General features: G+C 36.9%; 1 protein-coding gene across 3 annotated transcripts in view; it reads left to right on the top strand.

Annotated features, from left to right (window-relative positions):
* Positions 1-23,617, top strand: part of FBXO33 (F-box protein 33) — a 44,636-nt gene extending 21,019 nt beyond the window's left edge. The window contains exons 2-6 of one of the 3 annotated variants that reach the window (XR_006203783.1): positions 6,186-6,296; positions 6,820-7,505; positions 8,692-8,843; positions 23,133-23,228; positions 23,334-23,617. Coding sequence is in view for 2 of the 3 variants with exons in the window: in XM_042943045.1 (XP_042798979.1) it covers positions 6,186-6,296; positions 6,820-7,505; positions 8,692-8,963 (1,069 nt within the window). In the remaining variant the exon portion in view is untranslated. The other 2 variants (XM_042943046.1, XM_042943045.1) reach the window with 2 other exon arrangements.
* Positions 23,618-24,023: the final 406 nt, after the last annotated feature.

Below are 24,023 nucleotides of genomic sequence, written 5' to 3'. Positions count from 1 at the left end.
ATAAATTAGGTGTTGGTCTTATTATACTTATTTTGATTCTCTAACCTACTTTTGTGTGAATCATTTATAGTAATCTCTGTCATTGGTTGACATCTGCTTGTTCTTTCTGACCTTACATACACATAGAAGTAGCTCCTAAAATCTGCCAGTTTTGATAAGGGATATACATTGGTAAATGTGGTTAATAATATCTTCTGTCGACAGATCTAGAATTTTTGTTGTTTTAGTGGTGTGTGTGTGTGTGTGTGTGTGTGTGTGTAAATATCCCTACAGGACTCTAGGCCTACATCAGTGATACCTAATCTTTTTTGGTTAATCTATGAAAAGCTGATGAAAGCTAGTGATCCTTCTTCCAGAAAGTGCACATGAACTCAGCATTTTACCATCAGTTTCTAGGATGGACCCCACGAACTGTAAAGCCCAATTTTTGTATCATCTGGATGTATTTTAGATTATAGTGATTTTTAATTTTATAAAACTATAAACTAGTTTTCCTTATTAGTCTTTTTTTGCTATTTCATAACAATATTATTTCTTAACACACACTGAAATTTTAAAAATTGGTAAGTAGATAATGTTCATCAGAAAATAGACATCATCAAGATTTATATTAGTAGCTAAGCTACTTTTCACTCATTCCTTTTCCATCCTAACCCCAAGTATAATATAAATCAGTGGATAAAACAATTCAGTTTAAATTTATATAAATGAATAATGCTTTAAAATCTATCAGTGAGAGACTCCTATTCATCATTCCAAGACCAATTAATTTGAGTAGTCTTATAGTTGAAAATGTTATTCTCATTAAAAGTAGTAATGCAAAAAGTCTTAGAAACTCTGCAAATAAATTGAGCCAATACTGCAGGCATACATTGTAGCTGTTAAATTTCAAGAATAACCCAAAAGAGATGGGTGGTCATTTGAGCCAGAATGACAAAAGAGTTTTAAATTTATGGGAGAAAATGGTTACTACTCATTTACTCTCTTTGTTTTTATTTCTAACTGAACCCTTTCACTCAGTGCTCAGTTCAATGACTAGGAACTTATAGAATCAGAGAACTTTACAGGTGAAGATGACTTAGACCAGAGGTTTAGTGATATGAGAACTTAACTTAGAGCAAGATTTCAAATAATATGATTAAAGTATCATCATGTTTAGAGGAAGAAATTAGATGTTGCTAAAGTGATAGGTTTTTGTCTTTTTAAATAACTTAAAAATTATTTTATTTCACAAAACTGTAGTCAGTGGATTTTTTGCATTTTGGACACTTGATTTCTCATTCAGTGCTCTTTCAAACACCACCTTTATTTCTCCTGAGCAACCCTTTACAAATATGGATAACATTATTCTTGCTGGTTATAATGTAATATTTAATATATATAATATTTAATATAAATGTAATATTTAACATTTTTTAGCATCATTACCTAATACTGTGAGCTTAGCAATGAGCATTACTTGGTAAATAGATTCCAGCCAGGGAAAGAAAGCTATTGGGTTGGGAGGGATAAATAAGTTTGATGTGGGAATTAAAAAGACAAAATATTTTATACAAATTTGTAGTACTAGGAGTTGTGAAGTCATTTTTGGGTAATAGATTATTTGATTACATAGCAAGAAATAATTTTAGTCACAACTGAAAAGGAAAGTAGAAATAGAAAAAACGTTTTATGATATAGATTCATTAAAACCAAATAACATCTGTGAAGTGACATAAAGAAATTGGGGGGAAAGTGTACTTTTATGTGCTAATAACTCTGATGGAATATAGTCACCATAATGCCAAGAATTGTCAAAAATGTCAAAACTTTTTGCTGATAGTCTTGGCTATTAGCCATGATTGTCAAAGACAGTTTTTCTGCTTTTTGGGGGGGGGTTGGTTGTTTTTTTGTTTGTTTGTTACATATATACAGACTTGTATATTCCATCTGGGAGATAGGTGTTCTTTATTTACCACATATAGAACAGCAAAAGTAAAACCACAATTCATTAAATGAACTCCCAGTTCCACTTGTGGCACCTTGATATGTAGGAGTCTCTGATAATTATACTTAAGAAATGTTTGGACTAAATAGATTGAAGTAGTAGAAAAAAGGAGATTAGAGAAGGACAGAAGAGAAGATAGAATGTGGATGATCTCTTTCTCCACTATAGCAGGGACAGACGAAGGCAGGAAGAAAGTAATAACCAGACCTTGATGCCAGTGATACAGATTGAAATGTTTGGGAAAAGTAAAAAAATAAACACCAGCCTAGTCATCTTAAGTTCTGGGAGCCTAATTGTTAGTTAATAAGTGGAGAAAACTTGCCATGTAGACATATATAATTCATGGTTAATTTCATTTCACCTGCCTATATATCTTTCCATTCCTGTTTCTCTCAAGAGAATGAGAAAATGAGGATTTCTCCTTCCTGGGGGAGGACTTGCTTTTGAATCAGTCATGGCTGGGGTGCTTGGTTGCCCCCAAGCATCCGACTCTTGGTTTTGGCTCAGGTCATGATTTCAGGGTTCATGAGATGGAGCCCCACATCGGGCTCTGCACTGACAGCACAGAGCCTGCTTGGGATTCTCTCTCTGCCCCTCCCCACGCTCTCTCTCACTTGCTCTCTCTCAAAATAAACAAACTTGAATCAGTCGTACTGGCAGGTTGCTTTTTTCCACGTTTGAGATACAAATAGCAGTGGAGATTAAATATGATGTCTTCAAGATAAATGAGTTACAGTCAATGGAAAGTTAGAGATGACATCACAGGTGAAGAAAGGTGAGCTTATTTGCTCCATTCATTCAAACTGGTTTTCCTCTTGATCATTTGTACGTTTTTTCAAGTTGATGGATTTGACTTGTATTTGAGTTAATAGGAGAGGTGGAGGAAGACCACATGTTTTTTTATAGGTACTTTATAATATCTGCAATATGCATTGGCAGTATAGTTAAGGTGTGTTTGGAGTTGTAGAATTTTTTTTAATTATATATAACATTTTCTGAAGTCACCTCCTACTTTTTTATAGTTAAAAACTACTCATTGGTCTTAGAGTTTATATTGTTACATATAGTCAGAAAGCTGAAAAGTGATGTGGGTGTTCTAAATATTTTAACCATAAAACCAGCAGTATTAGCTATATACCCTTAATTATATTTCTGCTGATGACAGTATGTTTTTAAATGAAGCTAACCAGAAAACTACAATATGCACATTATATTCTTTTTGTTTGTTTATTTATTTTGAGAGAGAGAGAGAGAAAGAGCATGCAAGCAGGGGAGTGGGAGGGGGGGAGAGAGAGAGAGAGAGAGAGAGAAATAAAGAGAGAGAGAGAGAGAGAGAGAGAGAGAGAGAGAGAGAGAGAATCTCAAGCAGGCTCCCAACTGTAGGCACAGAGCCCAGCATGGCCCAAACCATGAGATCATGACCTGAGCTGAAATCAAGACTTGGACCCTGAACTGACTGAGCCACCCAGGTGCCCCTGCACATTGTATTCTTTAGAGCAGCACTGTACAATAAAAATATAATACAGACCACACATGATTTAAATTTTTCAAGTAGCCACATTAAATAGTAAAAAAAAAAAAGATGAAATTAACTTTAGTATATTTGACCTAATATATCCAAATATTATCTTTTGAATATGTGACCAATATAAAAAATTAATGAGATTTTATAGTTTTTGTATTAAGTCTTCTAAATGTATTTTTATACTTAGAGCACATCTCAGCTCTGACTAGCCATGTTTCAAGTATTTAGTAACTATATTCCCCATATTACATGGTGCAGATTTAGAATATGACAAGAAGAATATCACTAGTATGAAATTAATAATTCAGGTTGGTTTCCATCTGTCACGGGTCCCTTAAAATATCTTTTTATTTGTGAAAAGATTTTTTATCTTTTCATAAATGATAAATTTAAATACATTTGTGGAGGCATCTTGATAGTAAACTCAGTGAAATATTTTCTACTTACCTGGTATTATCACCTTACTATTCTATGGAACTATATGAAGAAATGTTTCTAAGCCCTTTGAGGTGCTAACCTTTTCCTTACTCTCTCCCTTTAAAGGAGATTTAGTTCTCTATTTCATAAAAGAACTCCTGATAGGAAAAAAAGTCAAAGTAATGGAGAACATAATTATTGTTAATAGCTGTCAATACTCATAAACTAATCTTTAATCTCCCTTTACATAGAAGATCTATCCAGAAGAAAACTTTTTTTTTTAAGTCAATTGAAAACATTACCCTTAAAGTAATTCTCTGATGTGATTATCTTTACAAAATCTATCCCAGGCCCACCTCCCCTTATGTATCTATTTCCCATTGTTTTCATTTATATTACAGTTTTGATTACTATTTCTATTTAGGTAACTCTTGACCTTACCTTCCCAAAATATTCATTTGTTTAACAGATATTCATTGAACGCCTATCTTGTGCCAAAAATTATTCCTAGGTACTTATGAGAAACAAGAGTTTACCCCTTTAATGAGAGAAGTAACAAATCACAGTAAAGTATATTACCGTTTAATAAAGACATTTTATAAAGTCCCAAGAAATGGCTAAAACTACAGAGGCTGAGAGGATTGCCTCAGAAAAGGCTTTGATAGAGTAATTGGCATTCAGATATCTATTCAGAAGGCTGAATAGAAGTTTACCAGGCAGACCAGGAGAGGGAATAGTATTACATTTAAAGAATAGTAAGTAGCCCAGTATAGCGTTTTTTGAACCACATTTTGAAGGATCTTACTGTACCAAGCTAGCCATTTGCCTGTTTCTGATAGCCATTTAGGGTTTTTAATCTTAGGAATTTTTAATCAAGGCAATACAGAATTCAGGTTTGTGTGCACCTGTGATCAGGAATATTCCTGCTTGCCCAGGAACCTGTTGGGAGACAAGCCTCATTGTGCCTCAGGGCAGACATGCCAACATTGGTCTAACTGTATCCTGAAGCAGCCCTATGAATGAACTCCATCCTTATTTAGCCATGGTCTGAGGGCAGTCCCACACACCTAAAAACCCAGCAGATGGCACACTTGTCAGTGCCCCCAGACACAGGCCTGCAGAATCTGGTCCCAGCCATGGACCCTGAAACAACCCTGACACTCAGTTCTAGCCCCTCTCAGCTGCAATCCTGGGCACCCCTGCCCTCCCTGAGTCCCAGAACAGGAGCCTTTCTCAGGGATCTGGTGGAAATCACTCCTGCCCCCACACCTAGTAAGTGGCAGCTGTTTGCAGACCTAATAGACCTTTGTCCCAGCACCAGCCCTACTGACAAAGGACTCAGAGGCAGTCCTGTCCACCAGGACACCAGACAGGATCCACACCTGCCCAGGTGTCTGGTAATGGGGTCCACAAACCATAGACCCCAGTGCAGGTCCAGCAGCAGCCATGTGACCTGGCTTCACCAACTCGAATGTGGTCCTGGATGCAATCTCATAGTCTGGAGACCCAACAGGAGGAGGTCAAACTTGTCTATAAAAACTGGAAGAAGTATTTGCTCCCCCAGATACACAAGACACCGATTCAAGACCACATAGATCATTAAAAATCAGGCAAACATGGAACCACCAAAGGAAACTAATAAAGCTCAAGTAACCATCCCCAAGGAAATAGAGATCTATGAATTGCCTGACAATTCAAAATAATCATCTTTAGGGCGCCTGGGTGGCTCAGTCAGCTAGGCGTCCGACTTCAGCCCATGATCTCACAGTTCATGGGTTCGAGCCCCGCCTCAGGCTCTGTGCTGACAGCTCAGAGCCTGAAGCTTGCTTTGTATTCTGTGTCTCCCTCGCTCTCCGCCCTTCCCCCACTCATGCTCACTCTCTTGCTCTCTCTCAAATAAACATTAAATTAAAAAAATAATAATAATCATCTTCAAGAAGCTCAGTTACATGTAAGAAAACACACAACTGAATAAAATCAGGAAAACAATGCATAAACATTTTTCCATGGTCATTAAAATATTGATTTCTGGAACTAAGCTTTATACCTCAGTCTTCGTTTTGTAAAGCTTATGCCGTTCTTGTATTATGTTGCTTTTAATTGTGTGTAAAAAACAATCTGTAAGTAGTTCATTGGATTCTAAGTGAGTTATAAGGTAGAAACTTTTCTAGGTATCCCTTCTATTTTCTATTTTTAATATTTATATTTTTACATATTATTTAGTTAGACAGTCATTTTAAATTACTTTTCTTGTAGGAACCTCCAGAAGTTTAGCCTTTTTGGAGACATAAGTGTTCTACAACAGCAAGGAAGTTTGTCAAATACATACCTCAGCAAGGTGGACCCTGATGGCAAAAAAATTAAACAGTAAGTTGTATAGTTAGTGGAAGGGGGTTTACATTAATAATAATTTTAGTTTTTTCTGAGAATTTATAAGATACAATGAGAAGAGTAATATTTTTTCTAAGAACATATGTCCTATAAATTGGAAATATTTTAACTATAAAATATGCCATTCCACAGCATAAATCTTTAAGACAAATCATAGAATTTGGGTAATTATTACGATTTAAAACTGCTATTTGTTTGCCTTCTCTGTAACATAAATTGTATATCATCAATCTTTTATACCATACTGTTGCAAAATGCTGCTTTCCTTGGGTGAAGAACGTATTTTTATGTGTTTAATAGAGTTTATTCATTATATTTTAATGTGAATTTTAGTGGTAGAAATAATATGGTAATACTATTTATGTGTTGGATAGACATTTACTGAGAGAAAATGGATCTCAGCGTTGCATGCCGTTTCATTGCCCACTTTCAAAAGTCAGTGTTTAGAGGTTAGAGCTAAATGTTAACAGGATCATTGTGGCATGTGTTTTCCTTACAGAATTCAACAGCTGTTTGAAGAAATACTGAGTAATAGTAGGCAACTGAAATGGCTGTCCTGTGGGTTTATGCTGGAAATAGTAACCCCAACCTCACTGTCATCTCTCTCAAACTCTATTGCCAACACCATGGAGCACCTGAGTTTGCTGGACAACAATATTCCTGGTAACAGCACCCTGATCACCACAGTCGAACTGGAGCGATTTGTGAATCTACGCTCACTTGCCCTGGATTTCTGTGACTTTACAGCCGAGATGGCAAGAGTCTTAACCGATAGCAACCATGTGCCTTTGCAGCGACTGTCTCTCCTGGTCCACAACGTTTCCGTGATGCACAAGTCTCTGGACAACATGCCAAATGATGAGCATTGGAAAGCCTTGTCACGAAAGAGCACCAGCCTCCGGGTCTATATAATGGCCTTTGATATCAAGAGTGAAGATATGTTAAAGATTCTGAAACCCAGTATACCACTAGAGAGGATTCATTTTGACAGCTACATCACTTGTGTTTCAGGAGCTATTGTTGATCTTATATCCAGGCAGTATGATAAGTTCCTCACTCATTTTATATTAATGAATGATGTGATTGACACGTCTGGTTTTCCAGATCTTAGTGACAACCGAAATGAAGATCCATTGGTTTTATTAGCATGGAGGTGCACAAAGCTCTCTCTTCTGGCAATTCACGGTAGGTGATTTATCTAAGAAAACAAACAGATCTACTCGCAGTAGATATGTTTCTTCCCGTAATCACAAGATCTCTTAACACCATAATACAGAAGGAGAAAGTATGATTTCTTTATTGCTTGCTGCCTCATCTTCTAGATTCTAGATTTTAACATACTAATTTGTATGATATTTTTTAAACAATGGTTCCATTAAATGGGTATATGCTTTTTTTCTTACCGACGCCTTTCATTTTAATGTTAACTATTCTCATTTAGAGAGAGTTGCTATTCTGACAAGTAGAAGAACATTTTACTTCCTTTTCTGGAACATGTAACACATTTACAGAATACAAAACATAAAGACTATATGAATGTCTTAAACTCACTTTATTAGTTGTGTTTTATTATATTTTTAAATTAATTTTGAGCCTGCATTAGTGTAGGAATGTGTGTGTCTTTCTGTTCAAGTTTTGCTTCATAATTTGGCCAGTCATCAGAGGTAGCAGCAAAGAATAGATCAGTATTAAAGATAATAAAATAGGGATTTTTTACAAAGAAATACCAGGTTATTGAAAGATTAATTTCAGCCAGTCTAACCTTTTTTTTTCTTTCAAGAAATTAGAAATTAGATACAGCCAAAGCCCCTGTCATCCACTCCCCTTTATTCTTTCCCAGAGATAATCAATATCCTCAAGTTAGTACAAGTTTCTGTGACTGTTTTATACTTTACATATTTTCTACTCACAATTAACAATTTTAGCTTTGAAGTGTCACTTCATAACTTTGGACAGTGAAGCATCATAGGAGAGGATTTTTTTTAGTAACTAAAAACAACAGTTTCGTATGTATTGTTAATGGATACATATGTATGAAATAAAAATTTATGATACAGCACTATCCAAAGCTAGTTATACTTTAAATGTCCTCAATCTTACTAAGTGCACTGATAACCAGAATAGGATTACAGCACCTACCAATGCACCACCCAGGATGATTGTTTTGGAAACAATATCAAACTTAGTCTTTTTTTTTTTTTTTTTTCCCTGAGCTAAACAATCATACTTCCTTTTCCAATCTCAATATATTTTTAAAGGAAAAGGGCCAAAGTAATAAGCGACATACAAGTTTGTGGAAAGGACTAACTTATCAAATAGACAAAATAAAATGCAAGGAAATGACAGTTCTTATCTTTTGTTTATTTTTAAGGTTACACAGTGTGGGCACACAACCTCATTGCCATTGCTCGTCTTCGTGGCTCTGATCTAAAAGTACTTGAAGTCACTGAAGAAAGCATTGATTTTGACCAAGGTGAACTGGCCGACCAGGATGTGGATCCAGTGCATAACCTTATTGAGCAGGTATCCCTGGGCCTGGGTCAACCTTGGCACGCGGTCATGGACATCGAATCACTCAGTGTCTTCACTGAACCAAATCGTCATTTTTACAGAGAGATGCAAAGCTTCAGCGAAGACATTTAGCTTTTTTAAAAAATGTACAATTCCTGTGGTTACATATGCAAGTAGGGTCCTATTATGTTTTTTTTCAGTAGTGTGAATTAATCCCTTTGTGCTGTGTTTAATCAGTATTAGCTTTATAGAATTATATATGTATATTCTACTTCTTGATCAAAGAACATAGTCGGGTATTGGTTTAGAAGTTCAAAGTGACAGTGTATAGGGCTTTCACGGTTAATGGACTTGTTATCCAACCTTAAGGATATACAACCGAAGGTTGTCTGAGGTTGCTGGCTAACTTTATTTTTCACTGAGTTACTCTGCCTTTTGATGTTTTTATTCTTTGTGTGTCAGAGTTCAGAGCTCAGGAGCCAAAATATTTTTATACATATATAGATATATATCCATAGCCTGGTGGATTTGTATGCAATGCACCGCATTCATGCATTGTGACAGCATTTCATTAATTCTTATTTGAAATGGAAGAAGGGAGGATAGTATGATCCCAAATGAGTTATCTTTAACAGAAAAGCCAAGACTTTAACTTTCATTACATATACAATAGATGATATCACCAATTACCATTCAGAATTTTGTATAGTACTAGGTTAGAACACTGTTTAATCCTTTTTTTTAAAAAAATGCATTTACCTAAATGTGAATACTCAAATTGTTAGACTTTTTAAAAACTATATCTGACATAATTTATTCATCAATTACATTATACATTCAAGTTAGCTTTTTAGCCCAGATTTCAAATAGTGGAGGAAGAAACTATTCCAGGGTAAAACCTCCTAAAGCAAAACCTTTAAAAAACAGAGCTGTAAACACACATGCTTGCAAACAAACATTAGTCGTGAAATCCCTAGCAACGAGTCACTGGATTTTTCTCTGTCAGCGCGCGTGTCAGCTGCCAAAGAATAGACTTAACTGAAGAAGTGCCCACATGCTGGCAGGGGCCGGCCCACTCTGGCCAGCCAGATACTGCTAGATTGTAATATTTAAGGTCGAATTTCGACCTGTGGTACACAGCTGTGCTGTGGCTCAGTCAGCAACCTCAGAACTCTGAAAAAAACAAAACAAAAAAAAGAAAAAAAAACCATGCACCTGTTTCACTGTGAATAGTGAATGTAAAGGAAAGAAAGGAAAAACTGAAAACTTGTTCTATCACAGGTATGAGCTGCTATGATACATGAAGAACATTCCATGAAGTATGTTTTAAAACCTTGTTATATCTGAGAGGCTTTAAAAGCCGATTTAACTGTTTCAGGGCAACCGCGGTACAGACGTGGTCTCTGTGAGACTTCCACCTGACCCCAGTTTTAAGTGGTACGAATGTTGTGCATTTAATGTTAAAGGACAGTCTGCAATAATAAAGTAAGTAGCCAACGTGGGTGCCCAGCAGTGCTGAGACCTGGCTGCTCTATTGTAAGCTTTGGAAACACAATTTATGCAACAGATGTCCAGATATGATTCTATTTATGGAAAAAGTTTATATGTATTTTACAAATGGTTTTACCATCTTATATTAAAATGACCTTTTGACAGGTGTGCACTGTTTTGTCTCCAGTGAGCACATACCATGAGGATTTTATATGTACATCAGTAGTGTGAATCCACTGGCACAGTGTGTGTAAATGCCAGATGTGGTGAGATTTTATCTTATAAATGTGATCGGATAAAATAAATCCTGACAGAAACTGTAAGGAAACCAGCTGAATGTTTGACCTGATGACTGATGTTGTATGGTTTATGTTAAATGTATATTCTTTTAATCAACGAATAAAGCATTAAAAAGTGATCATTGTAATATACTTTATTGTATGCAAAGCATGAAAACTTTTAATGTTAAATAAACTGCAATAATCCTTATATTATGTATAATCATGTTAGCTCCTGTTGCTCCTATTGTAGTCGGGTACAGCAAAGCTTAAATTTGGGTATAGTTCATAAAAAGCCTTAAATAGTTTGAAGTGTCTTAATTTTTGTTTTGTTTTGTTTTGTTTTACTAACTGGCAAAATACAAGCTTAAGAGCAAACAATAGGCTGGTTAGCACAAAACCCAAGTGTATTATGCATTTAGAATACATTACTGATACGGTAAAACTTAATTTATAGACTGTATATAGGAACTTTTTACAGTTCCTATACTGGATGCAAAAATACTTTAGTATGCCAGTATTAAGTAGTTCATAAGTCCCTATATTGCTTTAGTTTGGCTTTGTAATCTCTATTCTTGCTTGCTGAGACAAACAGCTGTCATTTATGAGAAAGCAAATGGCTCTCTTCCTTCATCTATCTTTCCTTACTCATTCCAGACACTGACTCTTTTCTAGGCACTCCCTCATCTTGGAATAATCTGGTGTTCACAAGCAGCTGTCATTATACCTACTGCTTCCTTGTTTCCTAACCGTATCTCTTTTGAGTGAATCAACATGTTTATGTATTTAAAATACAAAAATAGTAACCAAAATGTACAAAAAAAATGTGTTAATATCTATGAATAGCATACACGTGAAGGCTGGTATAGTAGAGCACTAACCTAGGCGGCAGCATGTTTTATACTCTAAGCTCTAATGCTACATGAGCAGACTCTCCCTTGAGCTTCAGTTCTGTCATCTGTAAAATTAGGGATTGGAGTTAGTTATCTAAAACTCTGATTCTTCACTAAAAGTTTTAACTGTTGTTAGCCTAGCAGCTCAGAGACATACACGATCATCTTTGAGCAAATGTATTAAATAAAATATTTTCAAAACCTAGTTTAATGAACTATATGAAATTTACATAGCTAAAATTACCTTCCCATTTACCCCACCACCCTAGGAATAAAGAAGATAGGGAGTCGGTGGGATGGGTGTTGGTAAGGACAGTGTGCTCATAGCTGAACATACAAATTCAGAAACTAACTTGCTTGGGGCTTATGGCATGAATCAGGTGGGATCTTTATGAAGCCAGTAACATAAAGTGGTGCTAATGGAGTAACACACAAGCAAATGTGAATAACATCCAGCCATCAAACCACAATGTTTATATCAATGCTTCCCAATCTTTTTCATGTCCTGACATATACAGAATACATTGTACAGCACACTGGTATAAACTAGAAAAAACTGGAGGGGGGGGGGGTTATTGTTTGATTATATAATTGATGAGAAAAAAAAATGCAGAGGATTGGGGGTAAAATACTAAATTTGTATAGAACTTTCAAATAAAATGTCAAATGTTTTAACTGGTAACCTCTTAAAACTTTTAATAGTGCCATCAATGAGAAACACCCCACAAATAGGTGATAATTTTTAAACTTTTTTTTCACAACCATTCAAAACCTTATGCAGCTAAAATTATACTTAAATCTAACAACCCTAAACATAATAATGGTAAATGTAATGTTGAGATTTCTTGTAATGTGAATTAATTTCAAATTCAAGTGATTTTTTTTCACTGAGGTAGTTCAAAATAATGACGAAGCTCTAATTTGTAGTCTCCCATACGTAACCCTGCAGCTAGTTTAGTGACCACTGAGAGCACACACCAGCCACAGACAGAAAATAGCTGATTTATATGCAAGCAGTTAGAAACCTGCAGGGAGCCCTCCTCCCACGCCTGAGCTTCCAAGCCCCTCACAGCCAACCGGCTACATCTGGGGTTTCACACCTGGGCTTCCTACCTGCTCCATGGACACTTGGGACATACTTCTCTCACAGCTTCATAGACACTCCTTGCCCTTGATGGACAAATGGAGCCTCTGCATCACACAGGCGAGTAGTGAGTACCCGAGTCCACTCTCTATCCAGGGCACACTGTCAGACCCGGCTCCACTCTAGCTGTACGCCAAGAAGAAAATGAAAGCATCAGGAGGCAACCAGCCAGGGCTCCTAGCCACCCCAGAACTCAGCCTGGAAGGGCATCACTCTGGTACAGTCTACTAGCTAGCCTGGGCTGCTGGTTGTGAAAAGAAAATGGGAGGTATACTGTGAACAAATTTTCAGTTGAATCATCCTTCCTGTCTGAAAGATAACAAAATTACACAAATGAGGGCAATAAAATGCCAAGTGTTGACAAGGAAGAGGGAAACACATTTGGAACCTGAATATCCACTTTAAAGAGCAAATTTGAGGGGTGCCTGGGTGGCTCAGTGGGTTAAGCATCTGACTTTGGCTCAGGTCATGAGCTCACAGTCTGTGAGTTCGAGCCCCACATCAGGCTCTGTGCTGACAGCTCAGAGCCTGGAGCCTGCTTCGGATTCTGTCTCTCTCTCTCTCTCTCCACCCCTCCCCTGCTCATGCTGTCTCTCTCTGTCTCAAAAATAAATATTTAAAAAATATTAATTAATTAAGAGCAAATTCACAGTATCTTGTAAAGTTGAAGTTGCCTTTGCCCTATGACCCAGGAATATCACTTCTAGATACATTCTCTAACACCACCAACCATGGGCTCAGACACAGTGCTTCTGTGGACTTACAGCCCCGGCTTGACCTTCCTTTAGCCCTCCTGACCCAGAAACTAGAACTGCTGCATGGCCCACATGCTTTGAAAGTCTCCTGCCTGCACCAGCACCTGGACTCCCACTGCCTGCCCGGAGTGTGTGCACACTGGCCCTGTTGATCCCAAGGGTCACTCGTGGGGCTGCCATCACCTGGCCCACCCACTGGCCCTGAAGGCCTCCCATCTCTGTCACCCTGACTCCGACTACATACTGGTTGCCGTTTGCCGGCTCCCCACGTGCAGCATGGACAGAGAACTTCTCTGCTGTCCCAGGGGCTGAACCACACTCTCACCAAGAAGGGCTGAACACCCCCCTACTCCAAGGTCGTCCTACCATAAGGGCCCACCCTCAGACCTAGGGGGCCATACAGAGTTTCTTTACACTCTTTTATCATATAATATCGTATAATTCTTTGTATTAAGCTTTCCCTATTTACTGTGTGGTTTGTCTCCCTGATTTCACCCAGACTGCTACATAACCGTTCCAATTATCCTGCAGCTTTTTACACAAATATAATATACTTTTGTTAATGAGTCTTTCATGGATTATTTTCTGCAACAAAAATATAGGGGCGTCTGGGTAGCGCAGTCAGTTAAGCATCCAACTCTTGGTTTCAGCTCAGGTCATGATCGCACAGTTCATGGGATCGAGCCCCACATCAGGCTCTGTGCTGACATGATGGAGCTTGCTTGGGATTCTGTCTCTGGCTCTCTCTGCCCCTCCCCTGCTCGCTCTCAATCTCTCTCAAAAATTAATAAACATTTAATACATATACATATATATATACAATTTAACATGTATAATTTTAGAAAGCTCTGTTAACTTTTTTCTCCTACATTTAGCTTTTATACATAATAAATGCATAAGTAATCAAAAATATAAGTTTAAATTGGTATAACTTATCAGAACTGTGTCTTTTCTAAGTAAGTTCTAGGTCCAACATGGGGCTTGACCTCACAACCACAAGATCAAGAGATGCATGCTCTACCAACTGAGCCAGCCAAGCCCCCCAGAACTGTATTTCTTAATGAATGAGGCTGGAGTTTTTTGGTGGGTTTTTTGGGGTTTTTTGTTTTTTTCCAGTTCATACTCCATGGATGGATGTTACTTGCTCCTGAAATGAGTCAGGTCCAACATCAATTCCATTACCTATTTTTCATTTTTATAAACACAAGTACTGAAACATCTTTTTCCCATAATTAAGGAGATGGGAAGACAAAGAGTTTTGTTACAGCAGTGGCACTCATTCTTCAAAGTCCTAAAATTTTAAGACCAAAAAAACACAGTGAAATATCATCAAAAATTATTTTAGGGGTACTTGGCTGGCTCAGTCAGTAAAGCATGTGACTCTTGATGTTAGTGTCATGAGTTCAAGCCCCGCGTTGGGCACAAAGCTTACCTTAAAAAAAATTGGGGGTGCCTGGGTGGCTTAGTCAGTTAAGTATCCAACTTAGGCTCAGGTCACGATCCCACAGTCTGTGAGTTTGAGCCCTGCATCAGGCTCTGTGCTGACAGCTCAGAGCCTGGAGCCTGCTTCAGATTCTGTGTCTCCTCTGCCCCTCTCTGGTTCTTGTTCTGTCTCTCTCAAAAATAAACATTTTTAAAAAAATTTTTAACTGAAAAAGAATGTTTTTAATTAAAATTCTTTTAGATAAGTCAATCAGTTGAAAGAAATCATTAGAGTTATTTACTTTCTCAGTACTGACACCAATATTTCAAATAGTCTCTCTAGAGTTTCAAAGGTTTGTACACCTTAGTATGACACATCATAGTGACATTAGAACCACATTAAAATGTGTTTCTTTTGTAAAATGGGAGAAGAATAACTGCAAAAGGGAGGGTAGGAAAAAGAACCTGCATCTTCTTCATAAATTCATCCTTGGGAAGAACATCTCTGGAAGAGAATACACACTGAAGATAAAATGCTGGCAACTTTCCCAAAAGCATACTACTTGGAAATTCTTTGCATACTCAGAGGGATGTACCCATTTGAAAACTACAGCTCTAGAGAACTACTGCTTATACGACAAAGAAACAAATACTAAGATGCTTATTTCCACATATTTACAATGAAAAATCAGCAGCAACCTAATGTCCATTAATAAGAGAATGAATTTGTTGTGCATATCCAGAGTGGAATACTATACATCAGTGAAAAAGAACTAGCTAGATCTACATTTATTAGTATGGATGATCTCAAAATAATATTGAGTGAAAAAAACCAACAGCTGAAGGATACATGTAATGATGATATTGATGTACATTTTTTAAAGGCAAGAAAAATAAATCATATTATACATAAACACATTTAACTGGAAAAAAAAAACATTCACATCCTCTTTACAAGAGTGCTCACCTCTGGGGCATGAGAGCAAGAATTGGTATGGGCATGAGGGCAACTGCATCTGTGACATTTTTTCTTGAAAAAAAATATATAGTAAATGCTAAGTTTGCTCTATCTAGGTAGTAAGTAAAAGGGAATTCACTATATTATTTTCTTTCTTGTCTGTATTTTTAAAATATTTATAATTGAAAATGTCAGTATGACCCAAATTACCAATAAATGCATGTTTACTATGGATTTGGCTCATGATCTGGCCAAGTCTAAAATGTGACCAAGGCAAGACAGAATATAGCCTCTCTCTCACTCATGGATGAATGCATCACAGTAAGATGAAAGAGGCTCAAATCTCTACTGAGAGTTTAAAGTCTAGGTTAGGTTGTAAGCAGAATGTTTTAATATGTCACTGCAATCAATATTTCAATTTAAAGCACTATTCTCTTTAGAGTAATTCTTATTTAATACAGGCATTAAATAAAACAACTTCAGCTATTTGAAGTATAGCCAAGGATCCAGAAGTACGTATAAAACCCTTGTGGGAAAGGCGCCTGGGTGGCTCAGTCAGTTGAGCAACCAATACTTGATTTTGGCTAAGGTCATGATCTCTGGGTCATGGGATAGAGTCCCACATCAGGCTCTGAGCTGACAGCACAGAGCCTGCTTGGGATTCTCTCTCTCTCTGCCCCTCCCCCACCATATGCTCAGCCTCTCTCTCAAAACAACAACAAAAAACAAACAAAAAAACCTTGTGACCTTGTGGGAACAAGCTACTCCCTGCACTAAAGCTTAAAGGCATCCCATCAGAAAAGCCACTTCCACTTCCTTTTAGCTCGTTTATTCTTACTTCCAGAATAACTCTACTAAGACTATTCATCTCATTTCTCAGACCGTAGCAGATTAGATGTGGAGGAAAGGAGCGACTCTGAAAAGGAACAGAAGTTTATACACCTGAAAAGAGAACATAACTAATCTAAAGTCATTTTGGAGGAACTTGAAACAGACTCAAATACCCCTGTAATAAGCTTGAAATACATGGCAGTGATAAATATGTCATAACCCTGAACCAATAGGAAAATGTATTATCTTCAGAACATCTGTATAGTAAGTTAGTGGAACATTTAGTACATTTCAGGAAGGTTTTCACACAACATAGTTAAAAGTGTGTGTTTAAAAGAATGGACTTTAATCAAAAATATTCATTTAAGTGAAACTTTCTGAGAAAACATTGATTAAATTAGCTAGGAAACAAGATGACATGTGCTGAATAACTGTTGTGTGCCAACCACTGTAATAACCACCTCACTAGAAAGCACTCTACTTAATCCTCACAGCGACCCTGTAGTACATATCACACCTATTTCACATATGAGTAAATGGAGGCACAAAAAGGTTAAGAATCTTGTCCAAGGTCATAAAACTAGTCGATGGTAGAGCAATATTTGAACCCAAATAGAACCCCCTATATTATACAACTTCTATTCTAACACTCTTAAATAATATAACCATACTGTTATTTGGCAGACAACACAGTTTTTCAACTTAGTTTTTCAAAAACATAGATATTACATTTTTTGAAGCTCCATATTCTCCATGCCCAGTATTGTTGCTGTATTTCCTGAACTGTGTTAACCCCTTTGGTGTATTTCAGCATGTGTGTGCGTATTCACCAATTCTAGTGACTCACAAAGCAACAGAATAATTCATGCAGGAGGTACATGAATTTATGTCTAGCACATATGAAGTGTGGTGTGTATGTGTGAAAAGATCTGAAAATGCAAAGAATAGAATGTGAAAATGTAAACTATAGAATCTATGTGTATAATTTTCTTTTACTCTTATTTTCAATAAGAAACATTATACAATTAATATATGGTTAGCCTACCTACTAGCAAGAGACAAGTAGGATAAAATCTATCACTACCTTGTAACTGTAATTATTTCTGGAAGCTAAGAACTCTAGTTACTTGGGAATGAATATATATATTATTCAATATATTAAATATTTTATCCAATATATATATTGAATATATAAACACAGTTAATATAATGTTTATAAGGGACCAAAATTATATATTCTTTATATATTGTGTATATTTATATAAAAAATAGAGAGAGAGAATATACAAACATAGCTAAGATAATGTTTGTAAAGGACCAAAATATGGTCTGTTAACTGACTTGAACATGTTTTCTACTAAATTAGTAAAATCAACAGACTATTTTGACATCTTACAATCCAAAGGGTCATCAAATTAACAGATCTAAATTTTTCAGACTAATGTTTTTAGATTAATGTTGTTACACTGTCCATACAACCCAAAGTGATCTATAGATTCAATGCAATTCCTATTCAAATTCCAATGGCATTTTCCATAGAAATAGAAAAAAATAAATCCTAAAATTCCTATGAAACCACAAAAGACTCCAAATGGCCAAAGGAATCTTGAGAAAGAACAAACCTGGAGGCATCACACTTCCTGACTTCAAACTATATTACCAAGCTGTAATAAACAATCAGTAAAGTTTTGGCATACAAACAAACACATATTCCAAAGTAACAAAATAGAGAACCCGGAAATAAACACATCCATATATGGTCAATTAAGTTTCCACAAAGGCACCAAGAAAATACAATGGGGAAAAGGCAGTCTCGTCAATAAATATTACCTGGAAAACCGGATACTCACATGCAAACAAGTAAAACTGGACCTCTATCTAATACCATATATAAAAATCAACTCAAAATGGATTAACAACTTGCACATAAACCTGAAATCATAAAACTCCGAGAAGAAAACATAGTTGGGGGTAAGCTCCTTGACACTGGTCATGCAGTATTTTAGATCTGACACCAAAGCAAAAGCAATAAAAGTAAAAATAAACAAGTGGAACTACATCAAACTAAATAGCTTATGTATAGCAAGGAACCCATCAACAAAATGAAAAGGCAACTTACGGAATTAAAGAAAATAGTTGTAAACCATGTATCTAAAAAGGGGTTAATATCCAAAATATACAAGGAACTCATACAGCTCAACAGCAAAAAAAACAAATAACCCAATTAAGAAATGGGCAGAGAGGGGCGACTAGGTGGCTCAGTCGGTTAAGCATCTGACTTCAGCTCAGGTCACAATCTTGCGGTTCATGAGTTCAAGCCCCGTGTCAGGCTCTGGGCTGATGGCTCATCAGAGCCTGGAGCCCGCTTCCGATTCTGTTTCTCCCTCTCTCTCTGCCCCTCCCCCGTTCATGCTCTCTCTCTGTCTCAAAAATAAATAAACGTTACAAAAAAAAAAAAAAAAAAGAAAGAAATGGGCAGAGAATCGGAACAGACATTTTTTCCAAAGAAGACATACCAATGACCAACAAGTATATAAAAACATATACCACATCACTAATCATCATGGAAATGCAAATCAAAACTGCAATGATACCACCTGTTATCTATTATCAAAAAAGACAAGAGATAACAAATGCTGGTGAAGATATAGATAATAGGGAACCTTGTACACGTTGGTGGGAATGTAAACTGGTATGGCTACTATGGAAAAATAACATGGAAGTTCCTCAAAAAATTAAAAGCAAAACTACTATATGATCTAGCAATCCCACTTAAGGGTATATACCTAAAGGAAATGAAATCAGTAGCTTCAAGAGATACTTGCATTCCAATGTTCATTGCAGAGCATTATTTACAATAGCCAAGACACTATAATGTGGAAACTAAGTGTTCATTGATAGATGAATAAATTGTGGCATATATACAATGGAATATTTTTCAGCTCTAAAAAAGGAAATCTTTCCATTTGCAACAACTTGGATGAACCTGGAGGGCATTATGCTAATTGAGATAAGTGGGAAAACAGAAACAGAGAGTAGAATGATCACTGTCAGGGGTTGGGGGTTGGGAAAATAGGAAGAGGCTGTTTAAAGGGTATAAACTTTTAGTTATAAGATGACTTAAGGCACAACATGGTGAACAGAGTTCATAATACTGTATTTTATAAGTGAAATTTACTACAAAAGGCCCCGAATAGCCAAAGTAATTTTGAAGAAGAAGACCAAAGCAGGAGGCATCACAATCCCAGACTTTCGCCTCTACTACAAAGCTGTCATCATCAAGACAGCATGGTATTGGCACAAAAACAGACACATAGACCAATGGAATAGAATAGAAACCCCAGAACTAGACCCACAAACGTATGGCCAACTCATCTTTGACAAAGCAGGAAAGAACATCCAATGGAAAAAAGACAGTCTCTTTAACAAATGGTGCTGGGAGAACTGGACAGCAACATGCAGAAGGATGAAACTAGACCACTTTCTCACTCCATTCACAAAAATAAACTCAAAATGGATAAAGGACCTGAATGTGAGACAGGAAACCATCAAAACCCTAGAGGAGAAAGCAGGAAAAGACCTCTCTGACCTCAGCCGTAGCAATCTCTTACTCGACACATCCCCAAAGGCAAGGGAATTAAAAGCAAAAGTGAATTACTGGGACCTTATGAAGATAAAAAGCTTCTGCACAGCAAAGGAAACAACCAACAAAACTAAAGGCAACCAACGGAATGGGAAAAGATATTTGCAAATGACATATCGGACAAAGGGCTAGTATCCAAAATCTATAAAGAGCTCATCAAACTCCACACCCGAAAAACAAATAACCCAGTGAAGAAATGGGCAGAAAACATGAATAGACACTTCTCTAAAGAAGACATCCGGATGGCCAACAGGCACATGAAAAGATGTTCAACGTCGCTCCTCATCAGGGAAATACAAATCAAAACCACACTCAGATATCACCTCACGCCAGTCAGAGTGGCCAAAATGAACAAATCAGGAGACTATAGATGCTGGAAAGGATGTGGAGAAACGGGAACCCTCTTGCACTGTTGGTGGGAATGCAAATTGGTGCAGCCACTCTGGAAAACAGTGTGGAGGTTCCTCAGAAAATTAAAAATAGACCTACCCTATGACCCAGCAATAGCACTGCTAGGAATTTACCCAAGGGATACAGGAGTACTGATGCATAGGGGCACTTGTACCCCAATGTTTATAGCAGCACTCTCAACAATAGCCAAATTATGGAAAGAGCCTAAATGTCCATCAACTGATGAATGGATAAATTGTGGTTTATATACACAACGGAGTACTACAGGGCAATGAGAAAGAACGAAATATGGCCCTTTGTAGCAATGTGGATGGAACTAGAGAGTGTGATGCTAAGTGAAATAAGCCATACAGAGAAAGACAGATACCATATGTTTTCACTCTTATGTGGATCCTGAGAAACTTGACAGAAACCCATGGGGGAGGGGAAGGAAAAAAAAAAAAAAGAGGTTAGAGTGGGAGAGAGCCAAAGCATGAGAGACTCTTAAAAACTGAGAACAAACTGAGGGTTGATGGGGGGTGGGAGGGAAGGGAGGGAGGGTGATGGGTACTGGGGAGTACACCTTTTGGGATGAGCACTGGGTGTATTATGGAAACCATTTTGACAATAAATTTCATATATTGAAAAAAATAAAATAAAATAAAATATTTAGATAACAAAAAAAAAGAAATTTACTAAAAGAGTAGAACTTAAGAGTTCTCACACAAGGGCGCCTGGGTGGCTCAGTCAGTTAAGCATCTGACAGGTCATGATCTCATGGTTCAGGAGTTTAAGCCCCCCATCAGGCTCTGCACTGACAGCATGGAGCCTGCTTAGGATTCTCTCTCTCCCTCTCTCTCTCTCTCTCTGCCTCTCTCTCTGCCCCTCTCTCTCTCTTCCTCAAAATAAATAAACATTAAAAAAAGTTTTAAATCCTCAATTTGTTCTAGAAACCACATCATACTATTGTGCTAGATACATACTATGCTCCGTTAACTTAAAATTCATGCATCCTTGACATAGGTACTACCAAAACAATTCCTGAGCTCTGAAAATACTTCACACCTATCCTGCACCAATATTTTTTTTACATTTTCCACACAAAGGTGAGTAGTATACATCAAGTTGGAAACCTTAAAAAAAAAAAAACAGCTTTCTAGAAAAGAGGTGCAAGATTGTTCCTGTGTGTAATAGACCCTATTGTTTCTGCCTGCCCAGCAATCCATACAGAACCCTTCTTCTAACAGAAAATTTATTCCATGTAATGCAGACTGGGATTATCCTGTCCAACAAAAGGAGAGAGCTCCTGATCCCATCCTCCAACCACAAAACGCTGGTTTGGAAATGAAACTTTACTCCAAGGCAGAAAAGTAAGAGCCATCTCCAGGAACTCTGCTGGAAATTTCAAAATAAAGGCTATCTCTCTTCCTGGGATTTTAAACACTAACTATTGCATCCATATAAATCTAAAGATGCTGCAACTACATGGGCAGATAATATCTCTGGGAATAAAACTAACAGAGAAAAGTGGAGCTAAGAGATTAGAAGAGAAAGACCACATTTTGATGACATAATTTAAGCCACTGGATATAACTGTGAAATTCTCAGTTACACAAACCAGCATTTATTCCATTGATTTTTCTCAAACTCGTTTCAGTTGCATTTGTCTTACAAGCAAGAAACATAATACAATGTAGTAAGCTTAACTGTTCTTTACAGACAGTTATCAGAGAGCTCCCGTATTCCACCAAAAAACACACCATCTCTTTTGTAGCACTTATATCAAATTGTCCAAGTAGCTGCTACTTGGGAAAAAAAAAAAAAATAGAAAGCTTAGTTTGCAAAGGTTATAAGGCTAGATGCTTTTTTAAATAGATTCATAGTAAACCCTGAACCACACCTGAAGCAGAATAAAAATCATCAAGTATACTCACAAAATAATTTGTATCATCTTAATCATGTCTACAAACTGTCTGGCTTTAAAAAGAAAAAACTTTTTTTTTTTTCAACTAACCTGGTTCCAAAGAATGTGATCTCCTTTCCTCTTAACAATCCTCTGTCCCCAGTCCCAAATTCTGGCCCCAGAATATATTTTAGGAATATATCCCTAAAAAATTATCCTAAATCTAGTGGGGTAAAGATATTATGCAGAAAGATATTAAACTTTCATTATTTAATTCTTTAAAAATTCTAAAAAAAAAAAAAAAACAGATTAAGCGTTCAACAAGAAAAGAATAGTCAAGTAAACTATATTCACAAAAAGGAAAGTAAAACAACCATTAAAAATTATTTTACAAAGACTAATAAAAATTATTTATATTAGATTACAGTTAAGAATATAAAGTTATAGACACACATAATTACAATAATACAAAAGATATGTGAAGGGTAAAAAGACTGAAGGAAGTACAACATAAATGCAAAAAGTGGTTTTGCTTTGGTGGGTGGTGACCTTGGACTTTCTTGTGCTTTTGACCATTTTAACTTTTCTTATAGGACCATGTATTCTACTGAATTTTCTACTGAAATTTTCCACTGAAAAAAATCAGAACGTCAAAGTGGAAGAAAAAGTTATCCAAACAGGACCAAAAGGTATTCTTTCCTGAAATGTCCAAGCTTACTGCCTATCAGTCCAAAATAACGAATACTCAGTCCACTATCTTGAACTCTGACCTACTCCTTTAACTATCCTTGCAGATGGTGACAACAGCAACAATAGAAAACTTAAGCTTCAAGGTAACAGACTAAGCACGTCCATTTACACCACCTGCCCTTCAAGGCCCCACTGAAATAAACACAAAGAAGAGCCAAGAGAAATAGACCCCCATAAAGATGAAAAGAATAAAAGAGGTCACCAACAAATGATGTTTCAAAATTTTCTGGGGGACAAAAGAACAGATGGGATTAGGTTGGGGGATAAAATAGGTCAAGAAAGCTACAGCCTAGAATCTGTTATCAGGGGCTGAGAGTCAGTATGCCTGATAGAGTCTGAAGATGGGCTCAGAGCCAGTTAGTATACTGTGTACACAACTGGGGTATGAGTGTGAAAATAGGGAGATTACCTGAAGATCTGAACAAAGATCACCTAAAAGTTGGTACTACCATTTCCCTGCACAACCCCAAGCACAAGGCAGTGAGCCAGGACTGGTCTCCAGCTAAAATACTAGAGAGATACTCCCTAAAGAAATTAAGCCATTTGGAACAAGCAAAACTTCTAGAGTGAATGGAGGTATCCTAGATGAAGGAAGCCCTTCTAATTCTGTTATCTGGAGGACCTACACCCAATTAGCCAGCTCCCTATCAGTCATCCTAAGGAAAAGCCTGTCAGTCACAGATTCTGTCTCCACCCCCACCCTCCATCTCCCACCACCTGTCCCAACACACACA

Source organism: Panthera leo, chromosome B3 (assembly GCF_018350215.1).
Source record: "Panthera leo isolate Ple1 chromosome B3, P.leo_Ple1_pat1.1, whole genome shotgun sequence".
NCBI lineage: Eukaryota > Metazoa > Chordata > Mammalia > Carnivora > Felidae > Panthera > Panthera leo.
This window is presented reverse-complemented; position numbering and strand designations above follow the sequence as displayed.